This window comes from Octopus bimaculoides, chromosome 2 (genome assembly GCF_046866305.1).
Source record: "Octopus bimaculoides isolate indiv1 chromosome 2, ASM4686630v1, whole genome shotgun sequence".
In the NCBI taxonomy this organism is placed as follows: domain Eukaryota; kingdom Metazoa; phylum Mollusca; class Cephalopoda; order Octopoda; family Octopodidae; genus Octopus; species Octopus bimaculoides.
The window spans coordinates 106650546-106678496 of NC_142929.1; the positions used below are offsets into that span (position 1 = coordinate 106650546).

General features: G+C 36.0%; 1 protein-coding gene across 2 annotated transcripts; it reads left to right on the plus strand.

The window, feature by feature from the left end:
* Positions 1 to 428: 428 nt before the first annotated feature.
* On the plus strand, positions 429 to 27933 carry LOC106870384 (uncharacterized). 2 transcript variants are annotated; one of them, XM_014916425.3, is made up of 10 exons: positions 429 to 696; positions 5371 to 5495; positions 6677 to 6897; positions 10089 to 11681; positions 12827 to 12993; positions 16054 to 16195; positions 18650 to 19460; positions 21412 to 21540; positions 24075 to 24431; positions 26793 to 27933. In XM_014916425.3, exons 1-10 carry the CDS (start codon positions 568 to 570, stop codon positions 27586 to 27588), a joined length of 4470 nt encoding a protein of 1489 aa, XP_014771911.2. In that variant the 5' UTR covers positions 429 to 567; the 3' UTR covers positions 27589 to 27933. The 2 variants fall into 2 exon arrangements, with proteins under 2 accessions (XP_014771911.2, XP_014771912.2); XM_014916426.3 differs by lacking the exon at positions 24075 to 24431.
* Positions 27934 to 27951: the final 18 nt, after the last annotated feature.

Genomic DNA, 27951 nt, shown 5'->3' on the forward strand with positions numbered 1-27951 from the left:
AAAATACAAGATCTTGTCTTTCAAGGTTACTATTAATGACCCTTAAGTCAAAACAATTCAGCATCTAACCGACACTTTGTAATATTTTACCTTTGAGAATTTATATCTCTCAATACCATATTATTCCTTAAATTCTGAGACTTTTTCCTAAGTAAGAAATTCTTATTTAGATATTTTCCCATTTTGTTCACAGAATAAACACAGCTTGTAGCATTTTATTTCAAAATGATATAAAATAATATAAAATCTTAACATTATATGCTATTTTTCCAATTTTTTCTTTTAAATTTCAAAAATAAAATATGTTTATGATTAAAAAGAAGCTAAAGTGCGTTTTTGTCTCTCACTTTGCCTGTAACAACATGGCCGATTTTAGATCTAGCATTTAGTTATCTTGGCAGTTATTTGATCCAAACTATCACTTTCTCAGAACGAGACTCAGCAATAATGGATGATATGTCTGTGTGTTGTGTTACAGTTGTTAACATTGTATAATTCAAATTCTATATTTTTCAAGGATAAATAAGACAGAAAAATATTTGTATATGTATTTTCTGATGTTGCATCATGAGTACAGCAGTAACTTCATCTTCCCCTGGGGATCCCAAACTTGTTCAGGAGATCATAGACAAGTTGAAATCTCAAGGTTTGTTCGACCAGTTCCGAAAGGAGGGAATGGGCGATGTAGATACAAAGGTAAGTAGTATCAGATACAACTTACGTTTTAATGATTTATTGAATCGTAAAGATGTATTATTGCATGTATTATTGATTGATAAGTTGGATTGTGAAATATTTTAGTGTAGTTTGATTAAAACACCGCCGTTAGAAATAAGTAAACAATGTATTATAAACGTGCTTACGGTGATTATCCGGCTTGTGTTATTACTAGGCAACATCTTAAGCAAAATTATCAACATTAATCTCCTTACAGTTCTATATTTAAGAGATGAGGAATTATTTACATTTGACGGATATTTGTCCTCATCTTGTTTGTTGTTAACACAACGTTTCGGCTGATATATCCTCCAGCCTTCGTCAGGTGTCTTGGGGAAATTTTGAATAATAGTAACATCGTTAGGAATGGGAACCCAGGTTCAAAATTTCCCCAAGACACCTGACGAAGGCTGGAGGGTATATCAGCCGAAACGTTGTGTTAACAACAAACAAGATGAGGACAAATATCCATCAAATGTAAATAATGTAAATAATGTATTAATCTCCTTATATATATATATATATATGTGTGTGTGTGTGTGTGTGTGTGTGTGTATATATATATATATATATATATATATATATATATATATATATAATATAAGACTAATCTATATATATCTTCTAGATATTTTACTAGGAAGACTAAACTTGTTAATAAACCGTAAATGTTATTTCCAAAATATTCTAGCGTGAGTTTGGTATTAAGAGTACAAAAGTGCACAACTAAAAATTTATAGAAGAGTCGAGATTTTGTGACGTTCATGCATTTCCCAAAGGCGTTGCCAACGCAAATGAAATGTAGTGTTCAACCGGTAATCAAAACCGGCTTGCTGGACTAAAAGATGCTTCAGTTTCTTCTACTAGGAACAACACTCTTTATTTACGGGGAATCGGGAAGTGAAAATCTAATAAACAAATTAGCGTTGTTGAAATTGAAAGGAAATGTTTTCTACAGGGAATCGAAACGTAAACAGGTTTCTCCTACCACGCTCGACTGAGTCAAGTAAAGATGACATCTAAACAAAACAAAACAAAAGAAAAAAGAAAGAAAAAGAAAAAAAAAACGTCTTTTAATATCACAATTATTTTCTTAAGATTCAAACATCATTGCTTCCGTGACATCACACTGGAGGAGTCTTCAGTAAAGCCCTTTGTGTTAAATGATCATAATAAAAGGACAATCTCCATACACCAGCAACAAAAACAGTGCAAAACTAATTCTGCAACCATGTTATGATGCCCTACTGTTTGGCCTTTCACCGATTCTCTCCAAACTGCATTAATAGTGCACAATCTTAATAAAGTCATATAAGTTGAAGAAGCCTTTGAGCAGTCGTATGATCTGTTGGAAATAGTAGACAAGTCTCTTTCATGTCACACATCGTAAAAAAGATCAGGGTACCTTAGATAATATGGTCCTAAATGCATTATGCCACTGATATGTGAGACTACATTAACCAATTGACACTTTAGATACACCGAAGTCGAAATGTTCATGGTTTGAGCAACTTTGATCACAGTTGATTGGGGTCTGAACCACAACTTTTACAATAAGTTAGATGAATTTTCATAATTTATTTTATATAAACGAAGATACACCATTTCAGAGCCTTTTGGGGCTAAACGTGCATATATAACTACATACACTCTCATTTATATAGTAGATATATAGTTCAAATAAATATTTGATTAGTCTTCTGTGCTATTGCCTATTAACAGCAACAAGGGGTTTATACCTGTTTTAACAGTCCAGAGCTCATCAATTCGAGTCTCTTTCTCTTCTCAGTGACCATTGTGTTTTTCTGTTGAGTCAGATCTACAGAAGCTTGCTCTTTTATTTTATGTCCAAATGTTCTCTTACTCTTCAGAACTTTGGTAAAAGCAAAATCTTAGTTCTTGTCTACCCACTTGTGGCCTTCATTTATATCACATCTCTGAAATTGAAATTTCCTCACAGACCACTACATTGTAGCATGCATTTATAGAACTCTCCTCGATCCACACTTTAACAACTCTAATGTATCCAAATGTTTGATTACATCTACACTTGTCCTTTTGTACATTAATAGCACACATGCTGTTGCTTCTAACAACAGGCTCCTACAAATTTAATATTATCTTTCACCTTTTCTTAATCTATTGCACACAGAAAAAAATAATAAATGCGCCCTTTTAAAGCCTAGCCAGGCCCGGTTTCTTGGTTTCTGTGGCGTATGTGTTCCCCAGCTGGACGGGACGCCAGTCTATTGCAGCGTTACTTATTTTTGCCAGCTGAGTGGACTGGAGCAACATGAAATGAAGTGTTTTGCTCAAGAACACAATGCGTCACCTGGTCCAGGAATCGAAACCACAATCTTATGATCATGCTGCTGACAACCTAACCACTAGGCCATGCGCCTCCAGTATTGCACACAGACACCTTCATATTTAACCGAGATAACTCAGACCAAGTATTTACTGGTTTCACAAACAGATGAACGGAAACTTCAGTGGAATATGACAACTTGGTCTTCTTCAATAGCATATATGAAAGAAATAGTCTTATTCTGCAACCTCCTTGTAAATTAACAATAGTTAAGCATTCGAGACCACATCCAAGTGAAGGTCATTTGGTTGTTTGGTGATAATTCCCTTAACAATACACTGCAATCTCTAACTGATAGATGTACTCTCTGCTCCTTCTAATACTTCTATTACCTTACTCTGCCACCGAAGTTCACCTATCCTACTTCTTCTCTGCCTCATTGTCCTTACTGTGCCTAATGCTCCAAACTTTTTATTACTTTTCCTAATAATCCCACTTCAGGATGGGTCTTCCTACCCATCCCTTGCATAATATTAATGTTTTTTTTTCTTTGATAAGACCTCAAAGTTTAACTCTTTTGATACCAATCTGTCTGAAATTGCTCCTGGTTCTACATTATAAACTTCTTGTTTAAAGTGATCTAAATTAAAACCTTCCATTAAAGTTTCATGTTAATTTATGTTCCAAACTCTAGCTTAATAATGGCGAGAGTATTTTACTAAATTCTTCAAAATTAATTGAGATGAAGGCAGTGTATTTCATTAGAAGTATGATAATGAAAATGTTATCTCTGTTATGTTCTCATATTCGTTTATAACCTGTAAACACACAACAATTTGCAAATCTAGCCAGCATCTATAACTTGATGCCAACCATCTGTACATCAGCATTGAATTTTCATTGAAGATTCAAAAGGTTCTTTAATTTACTTTCAGTCTGCAGCTGTGCATTATCCCTAGTGACAGTTCTAATTACCATTTAATCATTTTCCTTAATGACTACCAGTAATTTCTCATCCTTTAAGAAAATACTATTCAAGAGGTTTAACTCAGTTACAGGCATGGCTGTCTGGTTAAGAAGTTTCCCAACCTCATGATTTCAGGTTCACTTCCACTGTGTGGCACCTTGGGCAAATGTCTTTTACTATAGCCCCAAATCAACCAAAGCATTGTTAGTAGATTTGATAGATAGGAAGTGAAAGAAGCCCATGTGTGTGTGTATATATATATATATATATGAATATTATATAAGTCATTATACTTGACCAGCTCCTGTGAACTGTCCTACTTATGCATGCATGAAAGATGGAAGTTAAACGATGATGATGATGATTATTATTAATCCAAACATGTGGTAGTACAGAAGAAATGAAGTCAAAAATGCTCAGAGAATGTATGAGAATTTATTCAGATTTTAATACACACACACACACACACACACACACACTTGAACAGTTTCACATTTGATTTTTCAGAAGTATATGTTATGTGGAGCTGTGTTGCAAATTGCATCTTTTCTAGCTATTGTTGTAAAAATCGTACACATGTATTTAAAAATGTGTGTGTGTGCGCGTGTGTATTTGTGTCTCTTTGTCTTGACATCACATGATTGTTGCAAATGAATATCAGTCATTTCCAATATTCTGTGAAAACATGTCTGATTATAGGGAAGCAGGTAAGTTCTGTTTGACCCATGCAAGTATAGAAAAGTGGACATTAAAATGATGATGATGATGATCTCGTCAAATTTGCTGCTAGTGAGGCTGGGCTTGCACTAATCTAAAATTGATAGCTACTTTACCATCCTTTCATTAATAGATTGGTTCTTTACTTAAGTTTCTTTACCTTAACTAATGACCTCTCACCTCAAACTATATTACTTCTGAAATAACATTAAGTTATCTTCTGAGACATGACTGTAGATACAACAGGTGGGAAGAAAGTAGTAATAAAAGGCGTCGAGCTGGCAGAAACGTTAGTACGCAGGGCGAAATGCTTAGCGTTATTTTGTCTGCCACTACGTTCTGAGTTCAAATTCCGCCGAGGTCGACTTTGCCTTTCATCCTTTTGAGGTCGATAAATTAAGTACCAGTTACGCACTGGGATCGATATAATCGACTTAATTCGTTTGTCTGTCCTTGTCTGTCCCCTCTATGTTTAGCCCCTTGTGGGCAATAAAGAAATAAGAAAGTAGTAATAATTGTAGAGATTGTGAGAAATGAATACAGTTGTTGCATTAACAAGTAATATCCAAGCATGGTAATGAAGTTAATTTTAAATTGTCTCACCCACACTTTATGTGTTATTATAAATAATTAATTTTTTGTTTTTCTTTTCTTTTTACAGCCAGCCTATCAGAATTTGAGGCAACGAATGGAAGGGCACGTGTCCCGCTTTTTGGAGAAGCAGGTGTGGAGCCCAAATCTGAATAAAAATCAGTTACGAGACCAACTAAGAAAGCATATCAATCAGTATGTTGACAACTATTGTATTCTTATATTTTTATATTATTAAAGCAAAACCATTTGGGTCTCAGAAAAATTGCTTTGCAGTATTTGTTCTAGCTTTTTATGTTCTGAGTTCAAATTCCTCTGAGGTCAACTTTACCTTTCGTCCTTTCAGGGCTGATAAAATAAAGTATCAGTTAAGTGCTAGGGTCAATTTAACCGACTAGCCCTCTCCCTACAAATGTCTAGCCTCATCACCCTTTTTTGATACGCCTTGCTGACCTTGACTTTCATTTCTCTGTGTAAAATATCATCCAGCTCCAAAATCCCTAAATATCTATACCCACTACTGTCAGGTTCACCCATGGTCTCTCCTGATGGTAACCACAATCCTCTGCAGGCTGCTTTCTTCCCTCTTTTCATATTAAGTACTGAGCATTTGGTAATCCCAAATTCCATACCGATGTCCTACCACACTTCTGGACTGTTTTGGTTAAGGAATCTATCTGTTTCTCAGATTTCCCAAATAATTTCAGGTCATGCATCAACAGAAGATGGTTCCATGATGGGTCTTTCTTCCCACATCAGTAACCCATCTTAACTCTCCTAAGTGTCATTGTTATGGGTATTCGTGCAATTACAAAAAGTGATGGAGAAAATGAGTCACCTTGGAAGATTCCCCTTTTAATATTAACTTCTCTAAGGAATACATTACTTGAGTACAATTTGATTTTCCACTCTTTCATGCTATGCATCAGAAAATTTGTGATGTTGTCAGCAACACCAAACATCTGCAGGCATTCAACAATCCAAGAATGAGGCATCATATCATATGCCTTCTTAAATTATTATTATTATTATTATTATTATTTTATGTTTGACTTTTGCTTTGCATTTGTACAAGTTGGATCCAAGTCTCACCCAGAGACCTCAAGAGACAACAAGTTAGAAGTTCATGTAGGTGTTATGCCTCGGGTACCATATATTTGGATTTGTACATAGTGTTGTTTATTTGTACATAGTGTTGTTTATTTGTATATAGTGTTGTTTATTTGTATATAGTGTTGTTTATTTGTACATAGTGTTGTTGGATTTGTACATAGTGTTGTTTATTATTATTATTATTATTATTATTATTATCTTTCAGATAATAATAATAATTATTATTATTATTAGATATTATTATTATCATTATTATCTTTTAGATCTGGTATTTTGGCTAGTGGAGTGGAGCGAATCATTGAACAAGTGGTTAACCCAAAGATATTCTTGGTAATCAAACCTCGCATTGATGAAGTCATATGTGAACATTTGGAAATTGACTTTAAGGAGCGGCAGGAGAAGCTGCTGCGCAAGAAACACCAGCAGCAAGCCCTGGCTGCTGCTGCAGCTGCTGCAGTGGCTGCTTCAAATAATGCCATGGCAAGTAAGTAGAAATATTTTTCTATCTATCTATCTATTTATCTATCTATCTATCTATGTATTTATCTATGTATGTATGTATGTATCTATCTATCTATCTATCTATCTATCTATCTATCTCAATGAGAATATTGACCAAGGTTACCGTGGGCTTTTCCTTCCACGGCTAAACCTAAACTGTCCTCCCCTCTTTTTACACGAGAACATTACTGTGTGATACACGATCCCTATTGATCGGCCTTTCCTTTTCTTTTTTTTTCGATCCCTTTTGATCGAACTGCCCCTTTTTCCCTTCCTACGATCCCTTTTGATCGACACCACCAACTTTTTTTTTTTTTTTTTTTTTCCTTCCTTCCCCCTCCCAAAAAGAAAAGCTCTACATTGTATTTGTCCCATCTTCGTTGAGCCCTGTGTGGCTAATAAAAGAAATGTATCTATCTATCTATCTATCTATCTATCTATGTATTTATCTATGTATGTATGTATGTATGTATGTATCTATCTATCTATCTATCTATCTATCTATCTATCTATCTATCTATCTATCTATCTGTTTGTCTATATATGGATGTGTGTGTTTGTGTCTATCCTTGTCTTGATATCCTGTGATGATTGTAAATGAGCATCATTGTCATACAAGCAATGTTGTTAGTTTCTGGTCTTCCATGAAAAGTGTGCCTGGACAAGGGGTAAATGTTATCTTGCTTGGAAACAGGAAATGCATCTGGCTGCAGAAAATTTGCTTCAATTCCATTTTTACCTGTGCAAACATAGAAAAGTGGATGTAAAAACGATGATGATGATGAAGATTGTGTGTAAGACATTCGTACAGCGAGACAGAACCAACAGAAACAAGCAATCTAAACTTTATATATAGAGACTATTCTTAGAATATTCATCATCATCATTATCATCATTTAACATCTGTGTTTCCTGATGACATAGGTTAAATGGTTTGACAGGATCCGATAAGCTCAAGGACTGTATCCTGCTCTTGTTTAGCATGGTTTCTGCGGCTGGATGCCCTGCCTAATGCCAACCACTTTTCAGTCTGTTACTAGGTGCTTTTGCATGCCAGCAGCACTAGTGAGGTTGCTGTGCAGAATGCCGAAGCAGAACAGGTTTCTTGGTGTAATGGAGCAACATGATTACTCATATTTTAGAGGAGGTGGGCATGATATGGAGTTGGAAATATTGATATTAGTATTGGGATATATTTGAAATAGATTAGTTTCTCTGTACATAGAAAAATTGATAGAATCAGTCTTAAATCAATATATGCCAAGATTTGCTCCATACAGTTAAGAGTACCACTATTTTGACACCAAATCCTGGCAGAGCCAATATTGTTCATTCTTTTAATTAATATTGATAAGATAAAATACCAAGATTGATTATCTCCCTTGCAAACTTGTCTCATATGTTGCCCAAACGATTTATTTCAATTGTAAGATATGAGAAAGGAAGGCCATATATTTAATTTATTTATTCCTATATTTATTGTAGATATTTATTTCTAGGGTGGTAATAAGAATTTTGGCTGTTATATCAGAGGTTATAATGCTGCGAAACTGAATTGGTGCTGACCAGCACCAATCATGCAGCATCACAATTCATGAGAATTGCCCACTGGAGTGTAACTGTTTGGCAAAATCGATAATATTTAGTGCTAAGGTAGACACACACAAAAAAAAAAAGATGAACCTAAAATGTATATAGCAGCAACTGACATTCAAAAATTGATTCCATTTGTCAGCCATGTTAAAAATGCACTATAGCTTCGACAGATTTATGTTCCATGTCCTCACGAATTCAAAATTACCTGGACAATTGTCGGTAAGGTACAAACATATAGAAACAGTAGCTTCAAATCAAAAATATGGTGTGATCTTTGCACAAAAAATTAAGAATCTTGCATCAAGGAATTGATGATTTGAACAAAAGAATTGAATTGTTAGTGTCTTGTATATACAAAGCTAAATATTTTTTTTTGTAAATACCAGGTTCCTTAAATTTCGGTCTGGTTTAGGGAATAAGAAAACTCCAGAAAACATTGGCTTTGAAGTGTTTAAAGAAAAAAATTTTTTTTTAAATATCACTTGATGCGATTTCATGAGGGTAGTTCTTAGAGTGATCTCCCCTGTCAATTGTTTTCATGAGAGTTAGAAATGAAAGGAAATATGCGAACTTAACAGCTGTTTTTATATGTATCACTTGCTTGATTTTTTTTTTAAACGTAAAGATAAGTGTTTTCTTGATAATTTTAGTATAATATTTCGAAATATATTCATATAATAGATAATTCAAGAGAAAACATATTTAGATTACCAACTGAAAGACTGGACACCTAAATCTTGAAGTACTAGAAATTATATGCCTTTTGGTTGTAATGTATTAAAGAATACTATACATTTATATATTGAATTCTGTAATTTATCATTTTTTAGTGAACTGTGGCTATGTTATAAGAAGCTTGCTTTCCAACCATTGTTTCAGGTTTAGTTCCACTGCGTGGCACCTTGGGCAAGTGTTTTCTACAATAGCCTTAGGCTACCCTAAGACTTGTGAGTGGATTTGGTAGATAGAAACCGAAAGAAGCCTGTTGTATACGTGTGTGTGTTTGTGTTTGTCCCCCACCACCACTTGACAACTGGTGTTGGTATATTTACTTCCCTGTAAATTAATGGTTTGGCAAAAAAGACCAGGCTTTAAAAAAAAAAAGTACTGGGTTTGATTCATTTGACTAAAACCCATCAAGGTGGTGCTCCAGCATGGCTGCAGTCTAATGACTGAAGCATGTAAAAGAATAAAAGAACATATATGTATATGTAAGACTGGTAGGCTTGATTCTTTTCTCCATTTTTTTTACCTTCAGCCTATATAGTGATAGTAATAGTGCCATATTAATGTTTGAGATTAGAGAACATGGAAGAGAAGACAGTAGTTTGATACAAGATCCCTATTAGCTACATGACTGTATCATGTTGGAAAGCTTCTAGCAGGCACTAGTCATATTGGTCATGGAGAGTTCCAACCCTGAAAAGTTGATGACTGATATTGGATAGCTGCTAGTAAACTGACTAAATTATTCACATTTCCACAGCCTTTTTCTCTCTCTGATTTTTTCTAGATTTAGTTTCAAAAAAATGTTTTATTAGATATATTTGTACTATAAATTTCTTATTTGTATTACAGGTCATGCTTCATATGGAAATACCTATTTTCCTTATCAACAAACCACATATTGGCAACAGCAACAGCAAATACGACCACTTCCACCAAGTACTTCACAGCAGTCACAGCCTCCAACGCCATTGGCTCAGAATCAACAGAAACAGACCATACTGCCATTTTCATTACCTGATACATCCAAACCACCACCTGCAGCTTTTCTTCCTGCTACAGGTGGATTTGGTCTTCCTCAGCAACCGTATCCAATAATCCCACAACAGACCTGGAATACTTCTGTCACAACAACTACTGTCTCAACTACTACTAGTTTTAATCCCATGTATCCTCCCCACATACTGCCACCAAGCGTACCTTTAGCTGCTGGTGCCCCTCTACCACTTATGAATTTTACATCAGTGCCACCCCCAACTTCAAGTAGTAAGGCTAGTGTTACAAGTAGCACTACAAGTTTGACTAATTCCAGTATCAAGGAGACAGGTCGTGGTTTACTGGCTACTCCTAATTTGTCTCAGGCAATTGCTCCTATAACATTACCTCCCATGAATGTTCCCCCTCCAGTATCACCTGCTCCTCTACAACCACCAGGTATAGCAGCCCCTGCTTTACATCCACCCGTCCTTCCTCCACTAAACATGCCACCTCCACCTATCACAGATCCATTAACTCGACCACTTCCCAGCCTTCCACCTCATGGACATGGTCCTTCTAAAGCTCCTTTAGATAATGTTCCTATGAAAGTTGCTGTAAAAACTCCACTTCTTCCTGATCCCATTATTACAAAACTTGTTAACAAACCTTACAATAATCCTGTATTACAACCTCCTGTTGGACTACCAGTAATGCAGTCTTCTCTGCCACCTAATGTTCCTGTTCCCCCATTAGTTTCACAACCAGCACTGCCTCCTTTAACTAAACCATCTTTGCCTGCAATTCCACCAAAACCCCTTTTGCCACAACCAGCTCCTCCTCCATGTGTCACTGATATCCTTCCACCACCAACATCTTCATCATCATCGTCATCATCATTACCATCTCTACCAAATCATGAAGATCATCAAAGTTCTAAAATTCCAGAGATAAATAGGGAAGACATCAATCAAAGAATAAGTGAGCCTCCAGAATCTCTCAAACTTGCTATTGAAGAAAAAAGCTGGTCTGCTCCAAAACTAGAAGACATTCCTTTGCCTCATTTACCATTTACAGTCGCTACACCTGAAAAAAACAAACCTGCTGAACCATTAGTTAAAGAGAAAGAGACTAAAGTTCCTGAACAAACAGTTGAAATAAGTGAAGAAAAATCAGTTGCAGAAAATTCTTCAACTGTCAAGAATAACAGTAAAGATGTGCCTTCCGATGGTTTTGTGGAACAAACATCTGCTAGTACTCAACCTTCTGCTGATGTTGAAGCAGCTCCAGAGGAAAAATCTCGGACATACAAGTTCTCATGGAGTAAGGGCAGCATGGAAGGCGAACTGTCTGATTTTACAATCAGCTCTGTGCACACCAGTGATTTGTCTTCTTTTGATGAGGGAGATGGTAACATTTCTCTTTCAGATGTAAACAGTAGTCCACGTCATGACAGTGATACTAATCCTGGTAAGATTTTTTTTCATCGTTATTTAATGTCCGTTTTTCATGCTGGCATGGGTTGGATGATTTGACTGGAGCTGGTAAGGCCAGGGATTGCACCAGGCCCCATTGTCTGTTTTGGTAAGGTTTCTGTGGCTGGATGCCCTTCCTAATGCCAATCACTCCACAGAGTGTACAGAGTGTTTTTAATGTGGCACTAGTATCAATCCTGCTGTGGCAGATGGATCTTCTTGAGTACAGCAATGCACAAGATATCTCAGTCTTTAGTCATCTCCTTTGTGTGTGTGTGTGTGTGTGTGTGTGTGTCTGTGTATATTTGTATATATAATACATACATATATGTATGTATGTATATATTTGTTTGTTCACTTTTAGGTCAGTTTTTCCATGTGAGTGTTGACTAGAAAGTATCATTTCTAATTTTATTTATATACAGCTATCACTTCTTAGTTTATTTACACATGGGTTCAAAAGGTCTACAAATTTCCAACAGGAAATGAAATGAAATACTACATAACTCTTTACATTTTTATGTTTGTATGTCTAGCACTTGAGAATCAATCTCTGTGTCTCTCCTAAAAGGAATGAAAAGTTGTTTAGATTTAAAAATGAGAAGAGTTAAATAGTATTTCATTTTCTTATGAAAATTTGAAGACCTTTTATATCCATACTTGATCTTTCTAAGCTCTATTATTAATCATTTTGCTTCCCATCCATATGCTTTTGGGTTCACTCCCATTATGTTATACCTTAGGTAAGTGTCTTCTATAGTCTCTGGCTAACTAAAGTTTGGTCAGAAACCAAAAACCAGAAACTGAAAGAAGCCCATCATGTATGTGTGTGTATTTAGTGAGTGTGCATGTGTGTTATTATCTCCTTGCCTTGACTTTGCATGTAGTAAATGAATGTCACCAACATGCAAGCAGTGTCCTTTGTTTTCGATCATCTGTAAAAACATGCCTGGGGAAATATTATCATACTTGGAAACAGTTGAGAGTTGGTGATAGGAAGTGCATTCAGCTGCAGAAAATTTGCCTCAACAAATTCCATCTGATCCAGTGTAGAAAAGAAGATGTTAAAACATCTCAGCTATATTTACAGTAAAAATTGTTGGCAGTTAATTCATAATATAAATATATATTTTTTTGTAGACTTGGAAGATGTTGCTGAAAAAGTTGTTGAAAAAACAGAGCCAAGTCCATGTAAAGAGACTAAGAAAGCTAAAATTCCTCCCAGACCTCGTAAACTGATTTCTTTATCGTACAATTATTCTGACAGTGATGATGATGAAACACGGGAAGAACGTAAAGAACGAATTGTAAGTATTTGGTTTTAAAACGTTTAGTTTTTGCTGGATGTATTCTACTTTACAGTGGAGGCGCAATGACCCAGTGGTTAGGGCAGCGGACTCGCGGTCATAGGATCGCGGTTTCGATTCCGAGACCGGGCATTGTGAGTGTTTATTGAGCGAAAACACCTAAAGCTCCACGAGGCTCCGGCAGGGGATGGTGGCGAACCCTGCTGTACTCTTTCACCACAACTTTCTCTCACTCTTACTTCCTGTTTCTGTTGTGCCTGTAATTCAAGGGGTCAGCCTTGTCACACTGTGTCACGCTGAATATCCCCGAGAACTACGTTAAGGGTACACATGTCTGTGGAGTGCTCAGCCACTTGCACGTTAATTTCATGAGCAGGCTGTTCCGTTGATCGGATCAACTGGAACTTTCGACGTCGTAAGTGATGGAGTGCCAACAACAACAAATTCTACTTTACAGATTAATTGAAAGAATAGTCATGTTAAATTTTCCCCATCGTATGAAGTTCTTGTGTTGTGTTAGTGCTGCCATATAAATACAGTTGTTCAATCAGATTTGGTTACAACTGATCATGGACCTATCATGTTTTACTGTTTACCTTTGTAATGAAAGTATAAGACTTTTCTTTATATTTAGTATTTTGTTTTGGGAGTGAACTTGTGTCAGTTTTTGTTGCTTGTTCTACCAATCTTTTGTTTTGAAATTGAATTCTGCAATATATTTTTCCTTCCTTTCTAAGATGGAACATTTGTTTGTTATTGTTAGCTGGTCAACAACTTTATTTAGCTTCTCTTATGATGCCTCCAGAAATTAATGCTGAAGAGTTGCAACTGTTGCATTCTGACTGAATCTGTAGTAGAGGGTGATTCTGAAAAATAGTCATCCACTGCAGTTGTTACCAGAACCTACAGTCTTCTCACAAATGCAAACAGCACAGTGAAAGAAACTGTCTCACACAATAAACCACTGTATGTTGGAGTGTGTTATATGATCCTCAACCAGATGGTATTACATCATATCTAAAATACTTGATCTGTGATCTCATGCTCAGTCATTTTATTGACCACCTGGTGTTCTAATTATTGTACATATCAAAAAAATAAAAACACTTGTACACCCCACCACCTGGTCTTGGACTGAAACAATGAACCTTTAAAATTGCTCGTAATCACTGATCTCTTTTGGTAGTCTTACATACTTGACATGAAAGTTACGTATCAAAAGACTGGCCTTCTTCTTTGAAATCAGAAAATACTTCAGTTCTCAAGGATTACTAAATCTCTTTAAAGCTCAAGAAACACTGACAGCAGAATACTCCTCCCACATCTGAGTTGTGCGCACAGGTTTCCTAATTGCATCCCAAAAAAGTTACCTGATTGATAAGCCTAGAATTACTCACTAAAACACCCCAACCCCTGGCTAACAGATGTATTGTCTCCTCACAACTACTACAGTAGCCTCTGTTCTGGCTTTTTTCATATCACCTTCACTCAGGCCCACCAGAATTGTCACTTGTATTGTTTCTACTCCTGCTCCATCTAGGCCCTGCATTACCCACTCTATCCAATCCTTCCCAGAATGTCAGCACTCTGATATTCCTTTCATATCTTTTCTTTGCAATCTTTGACTTTTCCAAGAAGACCATCAACCACATCAGTCTTATCAGTTTCAAAAAGTCCTGAGTACAATCCCTTCCACTTGACCATTTAAAGAAAAAAACATTTTATAAGTCTGCTTAAGCAGAGCCAACTGGATTAAACAAGCAACAACACTAAACTTTCGTTGTTCTTTCAAGATAAAGCTAATTGCAAGACTGCAGTTGGCTACATATAATTAATGAACAGCTAATTGCAAGACTGCAGATTTTTTGAGCTCAACATCTTATGTTGAGAAAGATTAATTCTGATTTGCCATGATTTGAGGTAACTAAGTATTCAACTCTGTTCTTTTGCATTACAAATCAGAGATACAGGGTCTTATGATAAAATATACATGTCTTATGTTGAAGGTCTAACTAGATTCAAGGTTAGATTTAGTGAGGCTTCTAACCTTGCCATGGATAGGAACCAATGGTGAAAGTCAACTGTCCAGTGTTGAGTGCACAACTTATGTCAAATGAGAAGATATAGTCATCTTATAGTTACACCATGGAATTACTCTGGAATACATTTAAAACCAAGAAACCTCTCTTTATTAATTAACCAGGAAGCTATGTAGAATTATTGATGATATGGCAGAAATTATTTTTAGTTACTGTTTCTCTTCAATTTTAAAGTTTGTGTTCTATCAGTTTGTTCTGGATAACATTTTGAAATAGATTCAGGTATCTTTATTTATCTCTTTACCAAAGTAATACATTTTTTCTTGATATTTTAAATATATATTTGTTTGTAAAATTTGAAAATAAAAATGAATTCCTGCTTTGGTAAAGAGGTGAATAAAAACACAATAAAAGAATTTCAGCCTTGATCTCAAACTTGCATATTTTTAAGCATGAGAATGTCTTTGCAGATATCTTAATCATAAATGACTAGTTTGTGAAATGAGATGAAACCAAACTATCATAGATTAGCTGAACACTTGAAAGAGGTCAAATTTCCCCTGTGAGGAACAGAAGTCTGATGTCCTTTGGAAATAAAATGTGACTGCAGTTTCCTAAGCTTGACAACACCAGTCTTAAATTGCACACTGTCACTTTGTATGTTGTTATATCATACTCTCAACTTAACTGGTGAAATCTATTGTTGATTTTATTCAGTTCTGAAATGATATTTTTAATTATCAAAAACTTGTCAGTGAATTAAAACTGGAATAAACTATATTAACTGTTTCAACAATGTTTGACTCTATTTATATCAGCAATTTTGTTGAAACTTCTAAGAGGGTATCTTAACCACAAATTCACAGATTTTATGGTCGGGATTTCCTAATTTAAAAATATTCAATTTTCATTTGTCAACAATTATGTAAGTAACATTGGTTGTAAGTTTGTTAGTGCTTTTATTATTGTATTTATTGATTATATATGACTGACGCAATCTGCTGTTTTCTCTTTGTTGAAGGCTAAAGAAAAGGAAGAACGTTATCTTCGTCGGCAGCAAAGACGAGCTGGTTTGGAAGCCAAAAGAAAAGACAGAGAGGAAGAGAAACAACGTCTGTGCACAAAGACGAATGTTGATTCTGATGAACGGAAAGAAGATTCAGGTTAGTTGAAGAATTATTCTAACAATAATTCAATGTTTGTTTCATTATTATGGGAGAAGTCATTGGATTCGGTTTTTAGTGTCTTACAATTTTATCTCCTCTCCTAGAAAGAACCTCGATGCCTAGAAAGAGCTTACTTCTGGAACTTGTCACTTCTTCAGCACTCCTAAATTAAAGTAGTTGATGTACTGGACTACTGATTCACTGATTATAAGATCAAATTCTGTTATATACCACCTGACAAAACAATTTATTTATTAGCATCAGGTAGTCTTGTGGTTGAGTGATGAAGTATCCTCTACAAAGAAAAATTTCAGTAAGTCGTAAGTATAGTGATAATCATCATCATCGTCATCGTCGTTTAACGTCCGCTTTCCATGCTAGCATGGGTTGGACGATTTGACTGAGGACTGGTGGACCAGGTAGCTACACCAGGCTCCAATCTGATTTGGCAGAGTTTCTACAGTTGGATGCCCTTCCTAACGCCAACCACTCTGAGAGTGTAGTAGGTGCTTTTATGTGCCACCGGCACGAAGGCCAGTCAGGCGGTACTGGCAACGGCCACGCTCGAAATGGTGTATTTTACGTGTATTTAACGATGATAATAAGTATCTAAAATGTCACATGTTTAACATGCTAACTAATGTATGTTCTGTTTAATCGAAGCCATGTTTCTCTTTCTGTTGAACCTCTTATATTTTATCAGATGTCTCTGATACGTTTTCTGCTGCCTCTGTTACATTACTACTTTTACCTGGCATAAAGAAATGTTCCCAGTTTGATGTCTTAGGTTTATTTATTTTTGTGGTGCAGGCATGGCTGTGATAGGCACAGGAATGACTGTGTGGTTAAGAAGCTTGCTTCTAGGTTCATTTCTGCTGCATGGCACCTTGGGCAAGTGCCTGTTACTATAATTCTTGGCTGACCAAAGCCTTGTGAGTGGATTTAGTAGCTGGAAACTGAAAGAAGTGTGTGTGTGTATAAATAGGAGTTTTGAGATTTTAAAACTCATTCCTTTGTGTTTATATATATCTGTATATCATCATCATCATTTAATGTCTGTTTTCCATGTTGGTATGGATAGGATGGTTTGACTGGAGCTGGTAAGGCCAGGGTCCTCATCAAGCTCCATTGTCTGTTCTGGCATGGTTTCTACAGCTGTATGCCCTTCCTAATGCCAACTACTCTAGAGTGTACTGGATGTCATCAACAGTGCTTTTAATGTGGGTCCCAGCGCAGATGCTTTTTATGTGGTACTGTATATATATGTGTGTATGTAGACAACACAAAGAAATAGGGATTTCAAAATTTGGGTAGATACTTTATAAGCACTCTGTTGTAATCAGAACTTGGTTAAGTATAATGACCAGTAGGAAACAAAAGGATTTGTGTAGATCAAATAATTACAATTGTACTCCAATTCAGTTAGTAAATCCAAAGAATGTCGCATAAAATTCCAGAGTATATTAGAAAGACAGAATGGAAAATGGAGAATTACCTATCTTTAATTAATATTTTACAACATATAAATGAAGACGCATGGCTCAGTGGTTAGAGCATCAGGCTCACAGTCATGAGGTTGTGAATTCAATTCCCAGACCAGGCTCTGTGCTGTGTTCTTGAGCAAGACACTTTATTTCATGTTGCTCCAGTTCATTCATCTGTAGAAATGAGTTGTGATGTCATTGGTGCCAAACTGTATCAGCCTTTGCCTTTCCCTTGGATAACATTAGCAGTGTGGAGAGGGGAGGCTGGTATGCATGGATGACTGCTGGTCTTCCATAAGCAACTTTGCTCGGACTTGTACCTTGGAGGGAAACTTTCAGGGTGCAATCCAATGATTATTCATGACCGAAGGGGGTCTTTACCCTTTACAGCATATAAGATGCCAACACGTGTTTCTGTTCTGCAAGTACTTTAGCATCCATAAATGTGATCGTAGTACTGATCAATTCATATTAAATTGACTTAATATGAATCAGTTTGTTGTACAGAACCATCGCATCATATATTGTGTATATGTGTAAGCTGGTGTCTTCTTGTCTTGGTGTCAAGTGATTGTTGTAAAGAAGTCTCACTGTCATACAGGCAGTGTCCTTCATTTCCTATCTTCCATGAAAACATGCCTAGTAATGGTAAATCATTACCAGGTGAGGATTGGTAATAGGAAAGGCATCTGGTTGTGGAGTGTCTGTCTCAACAAATTCTGTCCAACCCACATAAGCATAGAAGAGGATGTTGAAATAAGGATGATGGTGGTGGGGATGGCATGCTTTAATGTTGTCTTATCATTAATTTGGTGTAAATTTTGGGGGTCAAATATTCCATAAGTTTTAAGGTAGCCTGCAGTTATAGGATTTTTCTCTTTCAAAGAAACTTGATTTTTTTTTTACTTTATCAAACCAACTTTCTCTTTGAATATTGTTGACTTAGTAAATAATTCTATAATTGCAGCACTACCCCCATCAAAAGTTGAACCTAGTATTACTGTTAAATCTGAGGACAATGAGAAAAAGGAAGCTGTTGCTGTACCCCGTAAGAAGTCAAAGGAAGAAATGAAAGAAGAGCTACGTAGCCAGAAGGTAATGGAAAAGCGCCTTGCTCTTCGGCGGCGGCGCACCCGAAATAAACGCTACACTTCTGAGGAATTTACCTCCATATTTACTGAAAAGGGCCAATCATTTTCTAATTTAAGTTATCAAGATATTGATGAAAGCTCTCCAGATCAGCTGCCTGGTGAGAATGTGGCCCAGTTTGAGTCAACTGAGAATGAAACTGGGACCTCACAAGCAGTTGAAATGGATGATTGCTTTCCAGAGTCACCCCCTACTCCCACACAAGATGAACATGACCCTGATATCTATGATACACCTGCATCTGAAGTACTTGTCTCTGAACTGACTAAAATACCAATTTATGAAATGGGTGGGACAACTGCCTATTCTGCTGCCCTTGGCCTGGGACCGTTAGACGAGAGTGTCCCCTCAAAACAACAGACTTCATCAAATGCTAACAGCAAGAGCACTAATCCTGAATCTTCTTTTTCTGGAACTCGATGTACTAGTCCTTACAGTGATATTTCAGAATCTTCTAAAGAAGATTTAATTGATGAAATGCCTAAAGAAAAGAAACCTATTTTAAAGAAAAAGGAAGAGAAAATAACAAAGATTGAGAAACCATCTCAAAAGATTCCCTTGTTGGATACTTACAGTAGTAAAAGAAAACCTAGCAGTCATGGTCATTATAATCTGGGACCTGCAGCACGGTAAGTTGGTTTAATTGTTTTTTTCTATTTTGTGAGTTGTGTCAAGTAACTATTGTTGATTTTTGATATTCACACTGAAGATTAGAATAGTTTTATCTACCACATCAGTTACATGATTTTAGCTCATAGGCCTAGCATACTGTAATTTCATCCTTGATCCTTGGGTGCCATTAGTTAGAGTTCACTGTCCTTTCTCTTCTGACTAAATAGAGAGAAAAAAACCTCCAAAGATTACTTAATCTTAAAAATGGCAAGGTTATATTATATCATCATCATCGTCGTTTAACGTCCGCTTTACATGCTAGCATGGGTTGGACGATTTGACTGAGGACTGGTGAAACAGATGGCTACACCAGGCTCCAATCTGATTTGGCAGAGTTTCTACAGCTGGATGCCCTTCCTAACGCCAACCACTCAGAGTGTAGTGGGTGCTTTTACGTGCCACCGGCACGAAGGCCAGTCAGGCGGTACTGGCGACAGCCATGCTCGAAATAGTGTATTTTACGTGCCACCTGCACAGGAGCCAGTTCGGCGGCACTGGCAACGATCTCGCTCGAATGTCTTTATATAATGTAGTCAAAGATATTCTCCACTCCATAAAAGGATGGGATGGTTACAGTCGGAATGCTTTTAATTATAGATTAGCAAAGCTAACCCTATGATCAAAGTTAATCTATGATCACCTTTTTGTAGCTCCCAAATCTAGCTGCTTACAAGCCATCAATGTTTGCACATATCAGACCATCCACCAGGAGGAGGTATGATAGGTTTAACTTGTACACTTTGTTTCTTTTGTATATTGCCATTGGTTCTTGGCATTGTATATTGTCACTGATTCTTGGAATTGTATATTGCCATTGGTTCTTAGCTTTCGGATTTCTCTGTCCAATGTTAATGCTTGTTTATTCACACTGTTTTGATGTAATCATGTGTTATCTTGTGGCTTTGAAACTTTGATGATATGATTGTATATTTTTAGAATGACATTGTAGGGTAGGTGTGAGAAGCTGGATATGGCTGATTTGAGCATAAAACAGGTAGAATATTTGAGCCAGATATGGCTGGTTTAAATGCATAAGGGTTAAGTAACTTTCACTTTATCTTCCTTGGAAGTTAATATTGCTTACCCAACAGATTATATTCAACTAATTTTTCTCCACTTATTACAGAACCTCTACACTTTGTGTGTATGTGTTAGTAGTATTGAGTCTGGTGGAGTGGAGAAAGAGTTTGGATGAATGTTACCGTGTGCATAGAGTTGGGTACAGAACAAGTAACAAATGGAAAGTTCTTTTTTTTTCTACCGGGGTACTTCTTATGGAGTCATTATTATCGAAAAGTAGTGGGTAAGAGATTACTACAAAGAGGATCTTTTTCTTCAAGGGATCAAAATAATTGGCTGTTTGAAAGGTAGGAGAGAGCTTATAAGATATGTACTGTATGAAGGCATCTTTTGTTTTGAGTGATAACTTTTAAGTGGGTAAAAGCCACCCAATTTGTAAGTGTAAGTGATTTCTTTTACCAAGTATTATAAACTGTGTTCTTACTCTGAACCACTGTAGTACAGCTACAAGGGAATCATTTGGAAGATTTTGGGTTATATGTTTTGTTTGTTTGTCTATGATGTGGAAAGACATGTGTAGTCATCTGCTTAGCCATGTCTTTTAGGTCAGAGTGAGGTACATGCACTGTCAAAGATAGTGTAGAGCTGGTTGAACTCAGATCAATCAGCTTACTTGAAGTGATATAGATGCATTGTATGTATGTAGATATGTGGTCAGTACCCAGATAAGTTAGTGGTTGGATGATCTGTGCAAAATGTAGGTGACAAAAAATCAAGAATTAACTTTGTGCCTTCGCAAAAAAATTTATTATTAAAATATCCCTTCTTTTAGTATTATACACAGTTTAATAATTTATTTTTGATTTAATTTTTATGTACTTCTTTCAGGCCGCCTCCTCTCTTACCTAAACTGTCAGCAGCTGATAATCGCAGCCGTTCTGGTCAGCGCTACAACATAGAGGATTTATACAAACCTCGTATCAGTCATCGCCGAACCTTGTCACCAACTGATTCTGGGTAATTTTTTTTATTAATTGGTAGTTTTATTTTACTAGTATACAAGTTGTTTTTAACTTTTATTTTTACCAAGATATTCATAAAATCAGAAGCCTTACTATGGGTTTTGCATGTAAAAATAAGTCCAGTTGCATTGACTGTGTGATAGTTTAATTGTTTATGACAATATAAACTTTTTAATTGGGCTCAAAGTCTCTGGTTTTTGGAGCTTATTAGTGACTATGTTTACATCTGGCAATCAAAACCATGACAAGATCTTATCAGGATCTTATTTATTTATGGTGTTTGCTGTATATCTGTGAAAAAGAGGCATTGTATTTTCCTCACTTAAATCCTATTTAGACGTGATGGTTAGTTCTAGAATGGAAACAGGAAATTACAAAGAAAATTTTAAAAACTATCCTAAGAACATCTGTTAGTTTTAGAATCCCTAAATATAATCTAGTATTTGCTAGCATTAATAACACAACATTTTAAATAAGGTTTCTTACAAGTGACACCAGTTATGAGATGGAAGTTCAATTGATTGAATAAAAAATCTTGCAGTTGTTCCATCATCATCATCATCTTCATTCAATGTTTGTTTTCTATGCTGGCATGGGTTGGATGATTTGACAGGAGCTGGCAAGCCAGAAGACTACACCTAGTTCAACTGTCTGCTTTGGTATGTTTTCTATGGCTGGATGCCTTTCCTAAAGCCAAACACTTTACAGAGTAGGTGGCACGTAAATAGCACCATTTGAGCGTGATCTTTACCAACGTTGCCTTCCTGGCACGTGAAAAGACATTCGAGCAAGATCGTTGCCAGTGCCCCTGGACTGGCTCCTGTGCAGGTGGCACGTAAATTACACCATTTCAAGCGTGGCCGTTGCCAGTACCTCCTGACTGGCTGTCGTGCCGGTGGCACGTAAAAGCACCCTTTACACTCTCGGAGTGGTTGGTGTTAGGAAGGGCATCCAGCTGTAGAAACTCTGCCAAATCAGATTGGAACCTGGTGTAGCCATCTGGTTTCACCAGTCCTCAGTCAAATCGTCCAACCCATGCTAGCATGGAAAGCGGACGTCAAACGATGATGATGATGATGACACCAGCACCAGCAAGGTCACCAAGTAACTTGTAATGCAAAACCCTCTCAACTGTGAGGGAGAGTAGTATTAAAGACATGGGGAGTAAAATATTTTAGGATATTGAATTAACATTGGATACTACACATTTGCTTATTTCAAATAGTGTTGATAGTTTGATAGCTCTAGTTATCAAATTTTATCTCCTTAGATGTTTTTATTTGTTTTATAGAACAGAGCAGCTGGAATAATTACATATTGCATTGTATGCTTTGAAAGGGAAGTTTGAGAAAATTTCACTTGATGTTATTGAATACTAAAAGTTGATTGTTTACTGGGAGGCAATGAAGACATTGATGAATTCATGCTTCTTAGTACAGTAACAGTAGGTAAACTGGTCATAAATGCCTATTTGGAAGTTAAATACATTTATGGATTTCTATAATGTTGCATATTTGATGTGGTTTCATGTGTTATTTTGGATATGCAGATATAAAATGACAATTTACTATAAAACTATTAAAGGTCGGAATATATATGAACTGTGAGGAAAGAGAAAGTCTAATCTTTGAAGTTGTTCTAATGAAGATAATTGCCCTAAGCAATTAATTCTTTATGACAATATTGATTTTTTCCTTTTATGCAGGCACAGTGTCAGATTTGTAGGGTTCACTATGTTTACAACTGGTAAATCAAAACCATGACAGGATCACATCAGCATACCATTTTCTAACTATATCATACTGACCACCACTATCCTCTTCAAATTTTCTTCCATTACTTTTATTCTATTAACCTACGCTATTAATGTTTACTCCCAAACTGAAATTATTTTCTCTATCTCATCAACTCTAACTAACACTACTAACTAAACTGTCTTAATAATATCTAAATCTATGTTTCTTCTAACCAACTTAGTTTTTTAATGGAGAGCTCTTCATTCAACAAAGCAAAAAAGTTAATACTGATCATTTTAAAATTGCTTTCCATAGTTTTTATTTTGTTTTCTACATTTTTGTTACTTCTCAAAGAAGGTTTGTATTTCTTTAGTGATACATCTCTAAACTATATATTTATTTGGAAAATCAGTGCCTTCCTTTTGGTTTGAAATTCTTGGAGGAAGGAAATTATTTGATAAATGGTCAATTTTCCTTCATAAGGTCTTATGGAATGTTTGTGTTCAGATGTGAATAGTCTGGATTTGAAGAACAAGTTGTTCATTTAGTTCTTTCATTTTTAAGGAGTTGAGTGATCTTTATTTAGTTGTCTTTAATGTTTTAATACTAGTAGTTCTATATTACCAGTTATTTGTAATCATAGGGTAGGAGTAATATCTACAACTTGCTTTTGATTTTATTGCTAGTTCTGCCTTTTGATGGGCACTGTCTGAATAAGCTAAGCATGAAACACTCATACAGAACACTTACATGTTTAGTTACTTCTGTCATGGTAGACTTCATGTATTTCCAGAAGGTACCCGGACTCTGACCGGCATTACAATGCTCAGCGTTACAGCGGTGATACCAGTTACAAAAATCGCACCACACTTAGCAGTTTAGGCAGTTCTGCCAAGCGACGTCATACAACTCCACCTTCCTCATCTCCTTTGGAGAATAGAAATTGTATTGTAATGCCCATGCCTCGAGCAAGTTCACATCATGAAAAAACCAAAATGAGAGACAACTCTTTTAGCAGCAGCCATATTTCACAAGAAGAGCAGCAGACTGTAGAATCAGAGAAGAAAAAATATGAAGCAGAATTACTAGCAGCTGAGAGCAAACTCCAAAAACAAAAGTCTACATTGGAATCCATGGAATCAAAACAGAGGTGAGCTGTTGGGTGTAGTCAGTGTATGTATGCTTTACTGTAACATGTCTACTATTTGAAGCTTGTTTCAGTTGGTTGAAGTCTATTCAACATAAGGTCTTTGAGTTTGGCCATTTCACTCAAAGGCTTGTCTCACACAGAGCTGTTGGAGAAATTTGCATGAATTTGCAAGAGTTGATTTCTAAAACCAACATTGTTGCCCCTGTCTAGTGTTTGTCTAAGTGTTTGTTGTGTGTCTAAGTCTGCATGTAATAATAATTAATAGAATTGTTACTGTATCCAAAGTGATTGAAATAGTTTATCTCTTGGTCACTGTTTCATTAAATAGGTAAAGAATATCAGCGAAGAGAGTTCTTAGAACAGTTATTTACAATTTCTTAGCTTCAATCTGTTTTCATTGTCTGTAAGATAGTTTCAGTGGCTGTAGTATTGTGCAAGTGTTTCAATCTATTCTTTACTATGGTTATTTTAGGGATAAATATATGGTTTTTACCGTAAGGGCAGAGCTTATCAGCTTCTTCCAACAAGAAATTTTATTGCTGGATTTCTTTTCAATTAATTATTCAACTGCTCAAACACATTGTGAGAATATTGTCACCAAATAGATTGCATCAGATACAGTGTCCTGCATATGCTTTCTAGAACATAAAACACTCATGTACATACCTATGGACTTTCTTGACTACACTTGAGAAAAAAAATGTCTGTCTGATAGACAGTCCTACACTCACTAACATTTCTTAACCACCTGCCCACTGAATCCTCCTTCTGTTACTATTGCAGTGGTTTCTACTCTTCTGAATTTGTTGACTGTACAACCTCTCCCGCTCGCTCATCTCTTCCCCTGCCATTATCTTCCAAAACTGCAGATTAAACATCCTCCAGAACCCAACCTCTAATATATTCAAAAAGAATATTAACTTTATTACCCTTGTATACTTATCCCCTGGCCTAAGAGAACCCAAAAAATCTGTAGAAACTCTCTCCTTTTAACAAAAATATGTAAAAACATCAGCTTAACAGTAATTGTTACTCCAGTCATTTAAACCATAATTTTTTAATTTTAACAGCAATTAAATCAGAAATTGAGAATTTGGATTAGACCTCCATGAGAAATTATATTCATATTAGATATTTTTATATATTGACATCTGATTTCGCATCCTTATTGTAAGTTGATTTGTTCTGCAAATTCTCTCCTTTGCATGAACTATTTTTCACAGCAGTTAAACCATTTTGAAAAGCAATAGTGTTTTGTTCCTCCTTTTAGATAAAATTCTTATTACTTAGTTTCTATGAAATGCTTTCTCAGTTGCATTCAGAGATTTTATAAAACAACTTCAACTAGCCATGTTGTACATATTGAAATTGTGCTTAGTGATTATGTGACACAACAACTCTAAAATAACTGACAATATAGTGTTGAGTATGATGTTAGTACTTTGTCATTTTTGTTTCTAAAATAGTTATGCTTTCCTATCAGAAGTGGATATTACTCAAAATAAAACTGATATTGAGAGAGTGCATTTTTAACAATGACAAATATATTTCATCTTCTCAAAGTGCTATACTTCAAACTACATATAATTGTTATTTTACCAATTACAGTTTTTGAATGAAACAACATTATGAATGTCTTAACTTTTATTATATACTAACAATATAAATTATTTATTCACCTTGTCTTTATAAGCCATTCATCCTCATCACTATACCAGCTGCTTTGACTGTCTAAGCTGTCTTATTATGTTTTCACACACTTGCCTGTTCATGGCAGTATACATACTACTCACATTTCATGGTTGAGTGCTTAATGTTTAGGAAATCCAGCTTGAAAACTCATCTTTCAATAATTCATGCAAATACCAAAATTACTTCAGACTATTTTGTTTAATTATTGGATAATACAAAACTCATTAGTTATGATATGAAGGCACAACTTTAATTCTTGAAAAACTGTGTAAAAATTCAACTGTAGACATTGTATTATGCTTTTAGGGCAGGTACATAGATCTGTATTTGAATCTTAAAGTAAGTATAGAAACACTTGCTTTAAGATTTAATGCAGATGTATCAATTTTCAGGGAAGCACAGGGAAAAGCAGATGTAAACAATAATTTAAAAAGATAGGTCATCCAATTTATTATTTAATTTCAGTAAAGGTTTAATGACTATGACATAAAGTACAGGGTTTAGTAATGTGATTTACACAATCAGTCCATCCGGTCTATACTAGCTTGTGAAATACATTTGTGGAGAAATGGAACAAAATTGTAATGAGTAAAATGTTATGTTTTTTTCCCCTTAAATCTAATTTTTGTTCACTACTATATTGTTTTAAAATGTTTATTTTTATTTTAGAGTGCAACAGGCTTTAAATCCAGTGAAAGACCGGTACCACTATGATAAAAGGAACATAACATACCCCACAACTGCTGCTGTGGAACCTCGCACTAAATCACCACAAAGGTCTTTTGCTGATACTCACTATATTTCTCCGGCTGCTGAAAAGGATGTGCGGCGCAGTGTTCCAGTTCGTGAGATAATACCTGGTCGCATGAGAGAACCTTTTGCCCGAAGTCCATTGATTTCTACGAGTCCCATTGGCCTGCATGATAAGTCTCCTTCCCTCACATCTGACCTTGCCACTTCACGCACTTACTATCCAGAGACAGATAGCAGACTTCAGTCTTCTAACAAAAGAACTCCTGGTCGATCACCATCCCCAGTAAGCAGCTTACATGGTGCACGGTCACGGCGAATCAGAACCCCACCTCATGCCACTGAAGTTGACAGAGTTAGTCAATGGCAAAGTCCACCTCGACGACACAGCCCACCAAGACGTCCTACTTTAAGCCCAACATCGCCAATTAGACGAAGTGATAGATATCCCTCAGGCCATAAGGTTTTGCTACCCTCCTCTTCCTCCTCCTCTCAAGGTCAGCTGCCTATACGTGATCTTTGGCGCCATCGAAATCGTTCCCCAGACAACACTGATATTGGACACAGAACTTCAATTTCTTCATCTTCTTCCTCGTCATCATCCTCACAGCTTCCAATGAGAAGACGTGCTCCATCTCCCACTGGACTTGCTGGTGCTGGCAGCAGCAGAAATCGCCGAGAAAGGAGTCCTATTTCTAAGAGACCACGACGGTGATAATTCTATGTTTCATTTCAAATTCACTCCCCCATAATTGCAACTTTACAAATCAACATTTGGCTTCCGTCAGACCAAATTCAGATGGAGTTAACGACTACTCTCAACTTTTAGTTGGCTGAGTCACACATCAAAGATTTAACATATCGTTTTTCCTCCCAAATGTTTCCCAACTAATCACTTCAGATTTCTTTATCATCCTTTACATTATTTTCCAAGATGAATTAAGACAGAAGGGTCTCAAATTTACTGAGAAAAGCAGTCCTGTATCTTTGAGCAGTTGTATGCCAAAGTACTTATAAATATAAGAAAAAAATATTAATTTTATTAAAAGAAAAATTGTAATGAAGTGTTATTGTATTT